This window comes from Anguilla anguilla, chromosome 10 (assembly GCF_013347855.1).
Source record: "Anguilla anguilla isolate fAngAng1 chromosome 10, fAngAng1.pri, whole genome shotgun sequence".
NCBI lineage: Eukaryota > Metazoa > Chordata > Actinopteri > Anguilliformes > Anguillidae > Anguilla > Anguilla anguilla.
The window spans coordinates 25741945-25758298 of NC_049210.1; the positions used below are offsets into that span (position 1 = coordinate 25741945).

A 16354-nucleotide genomic window follows, 5' to 3' on the forward strand; every position below is an offset into this window, starting at 1 on the left:
GTAATGCCCGGCTAAAGATCCGTCTCGCCCGGTTGAAGTTCGAGGCTGAGGAAAAGGCTCGTAAGGCAGATACTGAGGCACGAGAGAGGGCACGAAAACAGGAACAGGAATTTCAGTTAGCTATGCGTAAACTGGAATTAGAGACAGAGGTTAAGATGCGGCAGCTGGAGTTACAAAATGCTACAGAGCAAAATTCCACTGTGGTTACCCCAGGTACGTCCCCACCGCTTGGTTTTGCTGGCTATGATGTCAGGAGACATGTGGCGTTACCCTCTTTCCGGGATACTGAGGTAGATGCCTTTTTCAGCACTTTTGAGCGTTTGGCAGCAGCTCTTAAGTGGCCCAAAGAAATTTGGACAACCTTGCTGCAGTGTAAACTAATTGGAAAAGCACAAGGCTACACTAACTCTTGAGGATAGCATGAACTATGATGTGGTAAAAGCGGCTATTCTTCGTGTACATGAGTTGGTCCCGGAGGCCTATCGACAGAAATTTAGAAATCAAAAGAAAACCTCCGCCCAATCGTTCGTAGAGTTCACCAGAGAAAAGGGAACTCTGTTTGACAAATGGTGTGCTGCGAGTAAAGTTGATGATTATGACTCTCTTTGTGAATTAATTTTGATGGAAGAGTTTAAAAATTGTGTTCCGGAACGTGTTGTTGTTTACTTAAACGAACAGAAAGTGATGTCCTTGTCTGAAGCTGCGAGATTTGGGGATGAGTTTGCACTCACTCATAAGACTGTGTTTGGTTCCACCCAAGGAGCGAAGTCTGTTGCTTCCCGCAGTTCTAAAGACAACGAATCTCCAAAAGATTCCAAAATGTCACCCCCACGGTCTAAAGAGGAACGTGAATGTTTCTATTGCCATAAGGTAGGGCATGTTATTGCTAACTGTTTCACCTTGAAAAAGAAAACCGCTGCCTCAGCTAAGCCTACAGGCTTTGTTAGAATTGTTCCTCGAACTACTCAGTGTTTAAACGGCCCTGAAAGCAAACCTGAAGAAGGTTTTGAGCCGTTTATTTTTGAAGGTTTTGTTTCCCTTTCCGGTGATCCAACTGAGCAAAATCCAGTGCGGATTTTAAGAGACACGGGAGCTTCACAATCCTTCGTGTTAGCCGACGTGATAGCCGTATCAGACGTGACATATAGTGGTGCTAATGTGGTAATTCAGGGCATTGATATGGCCTTTGTTACCGTTCCCTTACACAAAGTACATGTTCAGACTGATTTAGTCACGGGTTATTTTAATGTGGCTGTACGGTCCGCTTTACCTGTACCAGGCGTGGACTTCATTATGGGCAATGATATTGCCGGAGGTAAAGTGCGTCCAGTACTCGAAGTTTTAAATAACCCCGTACCATGTCCCATCTCTGACATGTCTAGATCACTTCCCGGTGTTTTCCCTGCTTGCGTGCTCACTCGAGCTCAATCAAAGAAATGGGGTGAGGAAGTTGATTTATCAGAATCTGTTTTAGCGTCCACTTTTACTGAGGATAGTCATCTCACCAAACCGGAAGTACCACGTGTAAAGCCGGAGGTAGGTACAGAGGTTGAACCTCAAGATTTTAGTGAAAAAGAGGAATCTCTTACCTTATCTCTAGAGTTTGCCTCAGATAAATTGCCTGTCACTCGCGAACAACTTGTTGCTGCTCAGGAAAATGATCCGTCTTTGCGTAAGTATTTTGAGATGGTGGTTAAACCTGTTGTAATGAAAGGAAAGTCGACTGCTTATTTTATAGATAATGGTTTGTTAATGCGGAAGTGGTCATCTTCATTAACTAAGGGAGCCGAGTGGGGTGTGGTTTTTCAAATTGTTGTACCTGGCCTGTATCGACCACAGGTATTAGCGTTGGCACATGAAAATCCATGGTCTGGTCATTTAGGAATTACCAAGACGTATAATCGCGTGTTAAAGAATTTATTTTGGCCAGGACTTAAAAGTGCTGTTGTAAAACACTGTCGGTCTTGTCACATTTGTCAGGTAACGGGAAAACCTAATCAGGTTGTTCCACCAGCCCCGCTCTGTCCAATTCCAGTACTTGGTGAACCATTTCAGCATGTAATTGTTGATTGCGTGGGTCCGCTTCCGAAGGCAAAGTCTGGTCAACAGTTTCTGCTCACTATTATGTGTATCGCGACTAGATTTCCGGAAGCTATTGCATTGCGCACCATCACTACCAAGAACGTCATTAAAGCACTGACTAAGTTCTTTTCTATATTTGGATTCCCTAAAATTATCCAAACGGATCAGGGTTCTAACTTTGTCTCGAAACAGTTTAAACAATTTGTGCAGTCTCTAGCTATTAAGCATCAGATCGCAAGTGCTTACCACCCTGAGAGCCAGGGGGCACTAGAGCGTTGGCATCAGACGCTCAAATCGGCTCTCCGCAAATATTGTTTGGAGACTGGAAATTGTTGGGAAGAAGGGTTGCCATACATTCTGTTCGCTTTACGAGAAGCGGTACAGGAATCGTTAGGGTTCAGCCCTGCTGAACTAGTGTTTGGGCATACTGTTCGGGGTCCTTTAAAAGTTTTAAAGGATCAGTTCACGTATGACTCGGATATAAAGCCTAATGTGTTGGATTACGTTAGTCAGGTCCGAGAGAAATTGCATCATGCCTGTTCCATTGCTAAAGAGTCGCTATCTTTGTCTCAGAGTAAAATGAAGCGTCGTTTTGAATGGAAGGCTGTTGATCGCAATTTCAAACCTGGTGATCAGGTCCTAGTTTTGCTACCGATTGCTGGATCTGCTTTGTCTGCTCGTTTTGTGGTCCCTATACTGTAGAAGAAAAACTGAGTGAAAGCAATTACGTAATTCAAACACCCGATCGTAAGCGTCAGTCACGCGTGTGCCATATTAATATGCTTAAGGCATATCATTCTAGGAAGACACATAAGTCTGAGGATGTGAAGAAAGTTCTGCCTGTGTCACGAGTTTCTAGCATTAGCCCTGTACCTAGTAACCCCAGTTTTAATTGTACAGAGGATGAGGATGGCCTTGTGCTTCGGAACGCCCCTCAGCAGTGTGCTAGACTCACCAATTCGGAGACTTTGTTAGAATTGTCGTCCCACCTTGCTCACTTATCAGATGTTCAAAGGTCTGATATTGTTAATTTAATACATGAGTTTCCAAATCTTTTTGGTGATACTCCCTCGCAGACTACCGTAACACATCATGACATTGATGTGAACGGTGCCGCCCCTATTAGACAACACCCATATTGAGTTAATAGTGCAAAACGTGAGGCTATGAGATGGGAAGTGCAATACCTGTTGGAAAATAATTTGGCTAAGCCCAGTGCTAGTCCATGGAGCTCGCCTTGTATTCTTGTGCCGAAACCTGATGGAACGTCATGTTTCTGCACTGACTTTCGAAAAGTCAATGCGGTTACGGTGCCAGACTCCTATCCCCTACCGAGAATGGAGGACTGCATCGATAACATTGGTGCCGCTAAATTTGTCACTAAACTTGACTGGTTGAAGGGGTATTGGCAAGTGCCGTTGACTCCTCGCGCGTCTGAGATTTCAGCGTTTGTTACCCCCGATAACTTCCTCCAATATAACGTTTTAGCCTTCGGCCTTAGAAACGCTCCGGCCACGTTTCAGCGGCTGGTGAATACAGTACTTATGGGTATTTCAGATTGTTATGCCTATTTAGATGACTTGGTTATTAGGTCAGATAATTGGGCCGACCATGTTTCCGTACTGCGTTGTGTGTTTGAGAGGTTGGCCAAAGCAACGCTAACTCTGAATCTCGCCAAATGTGAGTTTGGCAAAGCGACAGTAACATACCTGGGAAAGCAAGTGGGTCATGGCCAAGTTCGGCCATTGGAAGCAAAGGTTGCTGCCATTGCTGGTTTCCCTGCGCCTACTAGTGGGCGTGAGTTACGCCGTTTCCTCGGGATGGCAGGGTATTATCGGAGTTTTTGTAGGAACTTCTCGGTTGTTGTGGCACCCTTAACGAGTGCGCTTAGTATTAGGAACCCTTTCATGTGGACCTCAGACTGCCAAATAGCTTTTGAGGCTGTTAAGCTTTTGCTATGCAGTGCGCCTGTACTCGTGGCTCCAGACCTTGCGCAACCGTTTAAGTTAGAGGTTGATGCAAGTGCTCTAGGAGCTGGTGCGGTACTGCTACAAGCAGATAAAGATGGAATTGATCACCCCGTCTGTTTCTTCTCGCGAAAATTTAATAGACACCAAATAAACTATAGCACCATCGAAAAGGAAGCACTAGCGCTGTTATTAGCCTTGCAGTTCTTCGAGGTGTACATTGGCTCGAGTTCTACCCCTGTCGAGGTCTTTACAGACCATAATCCATTAGTGTTTTTATCGCGAATGTACAATCAGAACCAGCGCCTTATGCGTTGGTCGCTGATTCTACAGGCATATAATTTAAATATTCGCCATATTAAAGGGACTGACAATGTACTGGCTGATACGTTGTCTCGTAGTTTTGAATAATCAAAACATTTGAATAAATTTTGTGTGTAATAGTGCGGTAACACCACTATGTGTTAAAAATAAAAATATCATGTCAGGTATTGAATTGTGTATAGGTAAGGGGGAATTGGCACAATGTGTGTACGCCTGTAATTATGTACTTTGGTATTTTAGAATGAAGTGGTGTATACTATTACCATGTGTGTTAACACATTTATTCATTTATTTTTAAGTTAGTTAAGTTAGTTCTTAAGGGGGGAAGTGTTACGTGCCATGTTTTTCTTTTGTGTGGACTTCCCTGCCTTCACCTGTCAGTCACCATCCACCAAGTCCCACCTTCACCAAGCCCCACCCTCCGTGTCAATTCCGGACAGCCAATCAGAACTTGCCACATCTACTATATAAACCCCACCTGTTGTAACAATGGATGTCTGACTGTTTGCTCTGTGTTGTGTATTTGACTATGTATGTTAACCACTCATTTCAACTTGTCTTGTTTTATGTACACTTCCAAGGCTTGGGACAGGTAAGACTGGGGGCTCCTGTACATATGCCCGTAGGCTATGTTATGTATAGATTCACTAGTCCTTAGGGGTGATTGCCAACCAATTGTGTTTCAGTCTGCTAGTTAGATAGGATGATACACTAGATTAGTTTACTCTCTGGTTTAGCTAGCTTGTTTTTTTGTTCTTTTGGCAACATCCAGCGTCCGTTGACCCTGGTAGTGTGTGTCTGGGTTGTTATATGTCTGGTAGTTTGTTGCACCGTTTTGTTTGTTATCACAGTAAACACCCGTGCACTGAGTTGCTGCTTTGTCTGTGTTTTTTTTTGTTGTTACCATATCTACAGCATTAACATCTCCCGGCCATTAACATCAAGTTACATACCCCATGCACCCCTAGACCCATGGGGTCGTAACAGCAACTCTCACAAACACAAAGGAAAACTTCAAAACACGCCGGAAACAAGAAAAAACAAAAATCCAAAAGCACGTAGAAAACAGAACAGGGGCAGGAACACTCAGGGCAGAAACACGATCGGAAGCATGATCAAACGAACTAACACCAACAGCAAGCAAGGATCCAGCACCTGAGTCAGGGGGAAGGGAAACTTAAATAGGCGCGACACAGACGAGACACAGGAGGGCACAATGAACAATCAGGCCACAGAGAGGGAAGGGAAAACGAGACAACCAGCAAACAATAATTGGCTAATAGAAAACAATGATACAATTAAACAGGACACAAAACAGAAGTGCCGCCCTCTGGCGGCCCAACAAGGAAAACACAGACAGAGGGAAAACACAGAGCCCTGACAAAAACGTCATTTTGCTCAGAAATTAACACTGCAAATGATATAACTAAACACCTGGCTGACAGTGATACCATATTTACATTTCAGTACTACTGCAGCCTAACTAGTTTCGTGGTTTTACTCTATTTACTCATTTAATATACTCCTTAACAGTAAAATAAAGCAGCGTTTTCTGTGGGAATCCATGTTTTCCCGAGTGAAACAGCGTGAACGCAGTTTTTCATTGTCTGGGCATATTGTTCAGAAGAAGGGAGCTGCCCTGTCGTCTGACAATGTAAACAGGCTTGTCTGTTTAAACAACTGACTCAGTGCAAAGAAACAGAAGTATAGCCTAACTGTTGTATCCAAAGAAATGGAAGTATAGCCTAACTGCAATATCCTAGTTCGAGTCCTAGTTCTGTATTATACTCCCTTTCCACTGTTTCCTGCTCACTTTATTTACTGTTTTATTTTGTATCATCCTGTTTTGATCCCACATAGTAGAAGGGTATGTTTTTGTGAGCCTTTGTTTTCCCCATGTGAGGTTGGACACAATTACGTTGTGTGATTTGCTTTAGAAGTGCGAGGGATCCAGGGAATGATCTTTGAGTAATGGAAAATTTAGCAGACCAATGTACCTGTTGTACAATGTGTCTGTTGTTGCGATGCACTGAGGTCCATCGTTTTGTGTTAATACTTAAAAAAACGGGATGTTTTAGTGAACCTTTATAAGCGTAAAGTTGGACACACTACATCGTGTGAATACTCATATTACTAAGTAATGTTAAATTTAGCAGGTCAATATGCCCATTGGTTGTTGCCTGTTGGGCTTGAGTTTGCCATGTTATGATTAGAGCATATTTTGTTATGCTAAATGCAGTACCTTTGAGGGTTTCTGGACAATATTTGTCATTGTTTTGGGTTATTAATTGATTTCCAATAATAAATAAGCATAAATTTGCATAAAGCAAGCATATTTGTCCACTCCCATGTTGATAAGAGTATTAAACACTTGAAAAATATCCCTTTAAGGTACATTTTGAACAGATAAAAAATGTGCGATTAATTTGCGATTAATCGCGATTAACTATGAACAATCATGCGATTAATCACAATTAAATATTTTAATTGATCGACAGCCCTAGCTTTTTTATATATAGTTTTTCTTTGATCATCTTTACCAAGAGTGGCAATACTTTTGGAGGCCAGTGTGGGTATAAGTGTGTATGTATGTGTGTGTGCACACATTTGTATGTGTATTGCGTTATTTTAAGGGGAAAGGTGAATTACAATGTATAATTGTACAGTATACACATTGTCTAATGAATGCTGAAAATAAAATTATTTACTTTAGGCTTTTGTTCTTGAAGAAGCAAAATTGTGGTTACATGACTATAAGTGATCTCAGTGGACTGACTTACTTTACCCAAAACTTTTTGTCAGTTGGCTTACATTTAATAAAACAATCAAAATAAACTCCTCCTGGTAACTCCAGTTTTCTTTTTTGAGTATAACATTTAAGAGACAGGCTAGTACCGTTGTTAGGTATTTATGTGGGAAATTATCCCTGGCAACACTTGCTAAAATCCATGACTAGAATTTCCCAGCCACATGTGAATCTCTACTACAAAGTAGAGGACTACAAAGAAATTTTTATGGCACTGACCCCCAGCAAACAGTCTTTCCCTTTCTCTGCAGGAATTGCAAGAAAAAAAATTGTACTTTTAGTAATGATGATATGAAGCATTTTTCAGTTTTTTTACTGTCCCAGACGCAGTTTTATCAGAATAAATATTTAATATTTAATTTCCATTTGACAATGAATCTTTTAAAATTATAACAATGAGAAAAGTGAATTTCATTACACAAGGAAGTCTTTCTTTTCTACTGGGTGCCTTGTTTTCAAGATGGATGTGTGAGGTTTGAAGGTATATTATGTTGTGCTGATAACCGTCAACCTTTCCAGCGCCACTTCACCGGCCAACTGGAAAACCAGAAGCCATACCTCAACAGCAGCAACAATATTGACAGAAAACACAACAGGTTCCATAGCAACAACTGGTGGGCTCAAAGCAAGCACTTCACAGGGTTAGGACTTTCACTATGCAGCCAATTAATCAACAGAATCAGTCTAGCCTAGTGACTGTTCCTGTCTGAAATATATTCAGCATGCAGGGTGAGTATATTGATTCACTCTATAATGTATATCATCTTGGCAACATTATATATGGGTGTGTGTGTGTGTGCGCATCAGCAAAATTGAGTAATATATATTAATAGAAAACCTGCATCATCAATTGATGACTGCTAATGTTTCGTGCTCAGTAACATATTTGAAATTTGATTTGTGTAATGAAACATAACAGTAAAACACTTTCTCATTTCTTGGACTGGAACTTTTTCCAAAAAGTTGCCTTTTTGAGTTATATTGAGATTTTTATATGACACTGCCAGTGTAACACAAAAAATTATAAGTATATACTAATTATGTCATGTAGCTGTATCTCCTCTTTTGTTGAAACAAAAAACTGTTTATGGTGGCTCATAGGTTCAGGGACTTGTGGTGTTAACTTCAACAATAAACAATAAAAGTTCAAATGTGAAATAATTACACTGCCACCATTTTGCGAGGGAATATAACTATAAACTGCCATTTAGACATAGAAATTATTTATTTGCTTTTGTCTTCATTTGAATTTAACCAATGTCATCTTGTGTAACTGAAAACACCAGTTTGGAGAACACATTTGGATGGATGCAGAACCTTTCAAAATCTTTATATTTGGACATGCATTGGGCTCTTAAATATAGACCACAGGTTTTTGATAGGGTTCGGAGACTGAAATGGCCATTGATAAACACTGATTTGTGGTGATTTTGAGGTATGTTTAGGGTCATTGCAACTCATGCAATGTTCGTATTTTTATCTTAACTTTGGCTTACTTTTGATCGGCTCGTACGAGTGTGCCACGTCGGATTCAGCAAACGCTTAACTTCAGAAAACTGTCATAAATCACCGGCATAAACATGATGAATTCCACCTGTTCGTAATTGAGCGTGCGCTCCCGAGAACTGTGAATTAACATACTTAATGCCCCAGTGATACTATAAGGTAATGCATCCCAACCCATTTGTCCCCAAGATTAATTCACGAAATGGCACCCAAGACAAAAAAGAACTTCACAAGTTCGTAGATTGAAGTCCTGCCGTCAGAAATAACTCAAGGAAAGCATGTGTTATTTAGCAGCGTCAACAGTAAAATAAAGGCACCTGCTTAAAGGCAAGGAATGGGAAAAAATTACAAATGCTGTTAACGCAGTGTAATCTGTCGTCCGTACCCTCACAGAAAAAAAATGGTTTGATGTAAAATTGTATTCCAAAAAACGTCTTTCCAAAGCAAGTAGATGCATGAAATATAAAGTCAGTACATTTTTTACACAAGAAATGATGGTTTAACTAGTTAATCCCATCCCATGTAATGTCTCCCTTGGGTCTGATTTTTAAAAATAATTCCACCAAAATTCCCAAATCTGGGTTAATTTCAGTGTGTGCAATGTGGCTTGTCCTACCACCGTATCACCATATAAGGCTTTCCCCATCCTCGCAGCCGGGCAGAGTGCTTCAGCAGCAGGTGTGATGCTGTGTCGTTTAATTCCGATTAGCTAGCTACATACGATTTCACCATTTAAAAGTCCAAGGTCCAAAAATGTTGTGTGCTGCGTTCAACTGTACTAAGCGCTATTCTAAGGATTCTTCTCTCCAGTTCTTTCGGTTAATACATTTGAGACATTTTCAGATAAACAAGGTTCTATGTCAAAACGCGATTTCTGACCAGTTTGGGGTTTCAGTTGATTCGCATAAAGTCTTGTCTTTTAAAATTTGTATATGTTGTTGGTGAAACCAAATTGGTAAGCCGTTTGGAAGTTTCTTTAAGAAGACAAGCTAGCGGGATTTACTTAGCTAGTGGGAGAAAGCTTACTGTTTTGCTAACGATCTATCCGTTTATCGAGCCAACTTGCTAGCTAGTTATCTGATGATATATCTGTCTAGCTATCTAGAGTTCTGTTATCTATCTGTCTATATAACTAGCTAGCTAGTTAGAAAAATAGATAAAACAGATCATTAGCTATGTAAATATCTTAACACTAAACGTTGCACAATTCACTATTTTGAAATGTTATGACAGTACGGTTCTGTGGTTGGAAGGCCACGCTTGTTGTCCAGATGTAGGCGTGTCTAATTACCTTGTAAGGTAGTCGCAGTGGATTGTCCTGTAGTCGTGGACTCCAGTCTTTCGCTCTACTGCACTTGTGTTGGTTGCAACCAGAGACTGTAAAAAAATATGGACAAAGCTACTGTGACGTCACCCATTGACTCTCCGTGGGTCTCTAAAACACGTTTTGAAGCTCAATGGCGGGCGCGGCCATGTTCTCGATTTGGAGCCAAAACCATAGAGTTAAGCGGTCTTGTGATTTTTACAATTTGATTGACAGTCCGGTGCGGAAAAGCCCATCAACCTGAACGAGGCTAGCTGACTGTCTGCCGTTATGTTTTAAAATATATTATCAGATGTTTACGGAGTTTAATTTCCATCCGTGACTGTACTGTGTCATGTAATCACGTTATATGTATGACATTAAAAATACAATTAGGCTATGTTCAGTTATCTTCAATTTATGTTTCTTAGCAAAACGAATATGCTTAGCTAGCATATCAGCTTGCCAGTGAGCTAGGTAGGCTATCCGTGGTTAGCTCACGCATTAGCAATATGAACCACAGGGGAAGAACATCGACTGCACTGATGGTCAATCAATCAGAGATGTGTAGACTACTGGTGATTTGACTAGGCTAATTTTCATATAACTGTCTGGTAGACCTGCTGTTAACCAAGCAAGTTATCGTCGTAGGTTTTCGCCACAGTCAGTTAATGAGCCATTAACTGCTACTACTACTCCATCGCCGTTTGTGGTGTTACTTGCTGGGTGACGCTAGCTGACCAATCGTTCGCAAGTCACTTTTTACCGAATAAAAATTAACACTGTCAGCGGTGATTAACAAATCTACCAAGTATTTTAATAACTGGTCTACAGGCGTGTAAATATGACAACGCACTTTGAAGAGCAAGTTTTCCACCTGTTGCATAAAGACAAAAATAATGTACATTGAATTTCTAATTATTATTATTTTCTTGCTAGCTTCTAGCTTTGTCACATTCGTGCAGCATAGCCCAGGTAGACATTTACGGAATGTACACGACTGACAAGCCGTCAAACACGTTTGACAGATGGAATATTTGCCGGTTAGGGTTAGCTAGCTAGTCAAATGGCTTGGTAGCCGAAGTTGCGAACTGTTTTAGCATAGGCTACTGGACTACCACATATAGCAAATAAGTGTTAGCTGATTACGCTTTCTGCCAACGAATTATTTGGTTAAGTGGGCTAAAGGAAATAGTAAAAATGACTCGGCTACCGCAAAACTTCAGAGGAGGATTATTTCATGGTCGTCTAGTGCAGCTGTAAATAGCACACGCTATAATGAAACCACTACAAAACGGGATGCCTGCATTTTCTGACTTCGCACAGGTGGACCGTGGTCGGAGCCGCAATGTCAAGGCCAAGAGACGCCACCTCCCACCCCAGTGACCACAGATTGTAGCCCCTACTGTAGCTTAGTCCTCTGCAGTAATCCGGAAGTGACGCAAGCTGTACCTCATTGGTCCAGAACAAATATTGGCACTGTGCCCAAATGACGCAATAAATCATGAAATCGACCCATGGACAGTCATAAGACGAATAAAATACACCTATTATGACTATTTGTTCTTGTGAGAAAAAATGATTGACTTAGTATTTTGATCGTATTTGTACCGTAGAATTACATGGAAACCGGATATGAAAACACCTATACTGGAGCCATCCGTAGTGGCGCTAGTGAGCAACCAGCTTCAAAAACGAAGTCTGGCCAAAACCAGACTTCGTTTTTGAAGCTCATTTCCTGGTGTTGTAGTTCCTGGTTGCTCACTAGCGCCATTTTTCATATCCGGTTTCCATGTAAGTCTACGGTACAAATGCGATCAAAATACAAAGTCAATAATTTTTTCTCACAAGAACAAATAGTCATAATAGGTGTATTTTATTCGTCTTATGACTGTCCATGGGTCGATTTCATGATTTATTGCGTCATTTGGGCACAGTGCCAATATTTGTTCTGGACCAATGAGGTACAGCTTGTGTCACTTCCGGATTACTGCTGAGGACTAAGCTACAGTAGGGGCTACAGTCTATGGTCACTGGGGTGGGCGGTGGCGCATGTCACAAAGCTACTATAATCCCGATTTTGGGATAAACACTTTTTCAGTTTCACGAAGCGAATTAGGAGTCTCAAGGTTCATTTGCTGAATAACATACAACACACGATGAAATCACACACACAGAATTTAACGCAGGGGTGTCCAAACTTTTTGCAGAGAGGGCCAGATTTGGTGAGGTGAAAATGTGTAGGGGCCGACCATTCAGCCTGACATTCTTTGAACCATTAACATTAAATGCAAATGAACTATTTTATGAAATTTTTATTGCAAATGGCATACTTTTCATTTCTTCACACAGAACACAAATAAATCTAAAGAAGTTTTTATCAAAATCACTCTGTCTTTCATATTTGAAGACCACATAAAATGAAGAAAAAGTCTGTCTGGAAAAAAACTTTCGGGAAGATTAAACATCTAGGTTCATTTGAAACATTACATATTATTCACTATTAAATGCTCACTGTAAACTTCTAAATTCAAAACATGTGAATAGGAAAATAACACTAACAGTTATCTTATTCAGAAGTACAAAACATTGAGGGCTATATGAATCCTTGTATCACTCGTCCTTTCCTTTTTCAATTGACCATCAAAAATCAAAAAACGAAAATATGCTATTTGATTTTGAATCGGATATCAAAAACGAAAAAGGCCGTGTTTTTCAATATTTCAATTTTAGACTCGGATCAAAAATACGAAATGGAAAAATGGGCTGCCGGACCGAATTTGATTTTAATATTTAATTTGTCGGGTTTACGAGACCCGGTTTGATTGTCAATTGAAAAACAAAAGAACAAATGATACACGGATTGAAAAGACTCAGTGCATATTCAAAACTGTGGTTTTGATCATCACAAAAAAAAATCAATTCACTGAGATTTTAGAATTTATTCACCTCAGAAGACTAAACAAATAACTTGCCTGCACTAATGTGAAGGATACTGAGATCTCGTCTGCAGTAAATAGGCCAGGTCTGGCTCAAAAACAGTGGTTTTGATGCGCAAGATGTCACGCAGGTGAGAGTCACTTAGTCTCGTCCTCACGCGGTTCTTGTTAATGTTCATAACCGAGAATGTCTTCTCGCACAAGTATGTCGAGCCAAACAAGCTCAGCATTTTCTTAGCAAATGTTCGAATCTCTTGGAACCTGCCTTTATCCAGCTGGCGGTAAAAGTTGACAAGAGGGAGCTGTTGGTGCCGACTGCGACACTCGGCGTCACACTGCAGCTCAATGAGCTCCAGCTGCAGGTGGTCTGGTGCGTCATCAGGGTCCACGGAGAAAGGAGAGGAAAAAAGCGTGATCTCCTTTTCAATAACTGCAAAATCCTGAAAGCGCTGTTGAAAGAGATGAGATGTCTGCTGCATACCTCCTCATTCACGCACTGATATTGTTCTGTGGAAAACTGGTCATTATTTCCTGCAGCGATGGGAAATGTGTGGTATTGGGCTGCGTTTGTGACAGGTGCCTTTGGAAAAGTAGCAGCTTGGTCCCAAAGGCTTTGATGTGTGAATACAGTTGGCTTACCACTGCATTTTGCCCCTGAAGGCTCGTGTTCAGCGCGTTCAGATGTCGTGTTATGTCAACTAAAAATCCAAAATCAGCCAGCCAAACAGGATCAGATAGTTCTGGCATCTGTTGTCCCCTTTTTTGCCAAGAATTGTCTGATTTCCTCCCTAAGAGAGTAGAAGCGCTGCAGTGCAGACCCCCGACTGAGCCATCTTACGTCGTTGTGATACACAAAATCTCCGTATTCAGCCTGGATGTCGAGTAGAAACTGTTGAAACTGGCGGTGGCACAGGGCTTTGGAGCGAATATAATTAATAGCCTTTATCACCGGTTTCATAACATGATCATATTTCAGATTTTTGGCACAGAGAACTTGTTGGTGAATAATACAGTGGAGTTTTATAGCTTTGCCTCCTTCTTCGCTGACTTTGTTACAGACTAGGGTTGATAATCCACTTCGCTCGCCAGCCATGGCAGGTGCGCCATCCGTAATAATCCCAGTGACTTTATTCCACGGTAGTTTCATGTCATCTACGGCGGAACAAACAGAAACAAATAAATCTGTTCCTCTTGTTTGGTCCTTAAGACAGTGGTTCTCAGAATCGGTCCTGGGGGCTCCTTGCGTAGGCTATATTGGCTTTTCTCCATTGGTTTTGATGATTTACAAGAAAAAAATAATAGCCTAATAATAATTAGAAATTCAATGTAGGCTACATTATTTTTGTCTTCATGCACCAGGTGGAAAACTTGCTGTACAAAGCGCGTTGTCATATTTACACGCCTGCAGATCAGTTATTAAAATACTTGGTAGATTTGTTAATCACCGCTGACAGTGTTAATTTTTATTCGGTAGAAAGTGATTTGCGAACGATCGGTCAGCTAGCGTCACCCAACAAATGAACACCACAAACGGCGATGGAGTAGCTAGTAGCAGTTACTGGCTCATTAACTGACTGTGGCGAAAAACCTACGACGATAACTCGGTTAACAGCAGGTCTACCAGACAGTTACATGAAAATTAGCCTAGTCAAAAATCACCAGTACACATCTCTGATTGATTGACCATCAGTGTAGTCGATGTTCTTCCCCTGTGGTTCATATTGCTAATGCGTGAGTTAACCACGGATAGCCTACCTAGCTCACTGGCAAGCTGATATGCTAGCTAAGCATATTCGTTTTGCTGAGAAACATAAATTGAAGATAACTGAACATAATTGTATTTTTAATGTCATACATATAACGTGATTACATGACACAGTACAGTCACGGATGGAAATTAAACTCCGTAAACATCTGATAATATATTTTAAAACATAACGGCAGACAGTCAGCTAGCCTCAAGTTCGTTCTGCAATCGTTCGTTCCGGCTGATGGGCTTTTCCGCACCGGACTGTCAATCACATTGCAAATTCACAGAACCGCTTAACTCCATGGTTTTGGCTCCAAATCGACAACATGGCCGCGCCCGCCATTGAGCTTCAAAACGTGTTTTAGAGACCCACGGAGAGTCAATGGGTGACGTCACAGTAGCTGTGTCCATATTTTTTACAGTCTCTGGTAGCAGCGCGATGAAAAAGTTGAGCAGAGCTCAACTTTATGCAAATGAATCCGTCAAGCGCGTTCCATTGAGCCAATCAGGTGAAAGGCTGGGCTGCTGTTTCTTCAGCTGGCTAGCCAAAATCTTGTTTTGTAAAAAAAAAGTTCCGTGCATTTTGAGGATGGAGGAAAAACAGAATTTCTGTAGCTGCATTCCTGGTGTTATACAAGGTAGAGAGCAACTATTATTAGCTTCTTGTTGCGGTCCATTGCGGGTTTACGATATATTGTGATGTTATCTGGATTTTAAATCGGTGGCGAATTATCCGGTTTGATATACGATAGATAGCTAGCTTGTTAACTTGGCACTAACTCCACTAGCCCTAACCCAAAAACTTAATTTAAAAAAATTAAGTCAGTTATACTTGGAGAGTAATGTTAATTTTATTCTGGTTATTCCACTCCTTTGCAAGCTTATTAGACAAAGTATATTGTGATGCTCCTATATTTATACCCGTTGCATGAACAGGAACACATTTTCAGCAGGACTTCGTAACACCCACCAGCGCCCACCACATATTTTTTTGACACGCCCCCAAGCAGCCAGGCGACGTGAAGCGACGCGTCGACACGCGATGTTTGTAGCTTTAAACTTAAGGCGTTACTGCCATTTAGTGGAAGAGGTTACTAAGTTCTTATGTGATTAAAGCCATAGGAAACCATTCATTGCATGATGAAAATAGGTTGCCTATGGACTCTCCTCTGTAGGCACACGCAATATGTGGAAGAGAGCAGCGCATGGAAAGACTGAAGAACAGTTAAGAACAAAAAAGTAGGCTAAGTTTCGTCTGAACCGCTACGACACCCAATATTTAGCATACTTAGCCTAATAGGATAAGCCTGTGGTTAGTCAAATGATGCATAACATTTATCAGAAGCCCCGTGTGTGTTTCAGAAAACAGCGCAGACCATCTGAGGTTAGGCCAAATATTTGGGAGGACGTGTTGGAGTTACAAAAAGAAGTTTTACAACTCCAGAAACAGAAGCTGCTGCTGGAAATAGAAAAAATTAAAAAGGAGAAGGACAATCAGGAGCTATACAACATTATTCTCAACAAGTTGCTGGAACTACAAAATGAGGGGAAGCTTACTATAACTAAAATTGCAGAAGAATAGCCATATTAATGTATAATTGACTTATTTATTGGAAGTGTATTTATTTGAGATGAGATAAAATAAATGATATCATGTCTGACTGGGTTATGATTATT

At 40.9% G+C, this 16354-nt stretch overlaps 1 protein-coding gene across 1 annotated transcript in view; it reads left to right on the forward strand.

Moving 5' to 3' along the window:
• The first annotated feature begins 7824 nt into the window (after positions 1 to 7824).
• LOC118206898 overlaps positions 7825 to 16354 on the forward strand; it is a 108452-nt gene continuing 99922 nt past the window's right edge. The window contains exon 1 of the mRNA XM_035380042.1: positions 7825 to 7908. Coding sequence (XP_035235933.1) covers positions 7902 to 7908 — 7 coding nt within the window. The 5' untranslated portion in view covers positions 7825 to 7901. The remainder of the gene's footprint in view (positions 7909 to 16354) is intronic.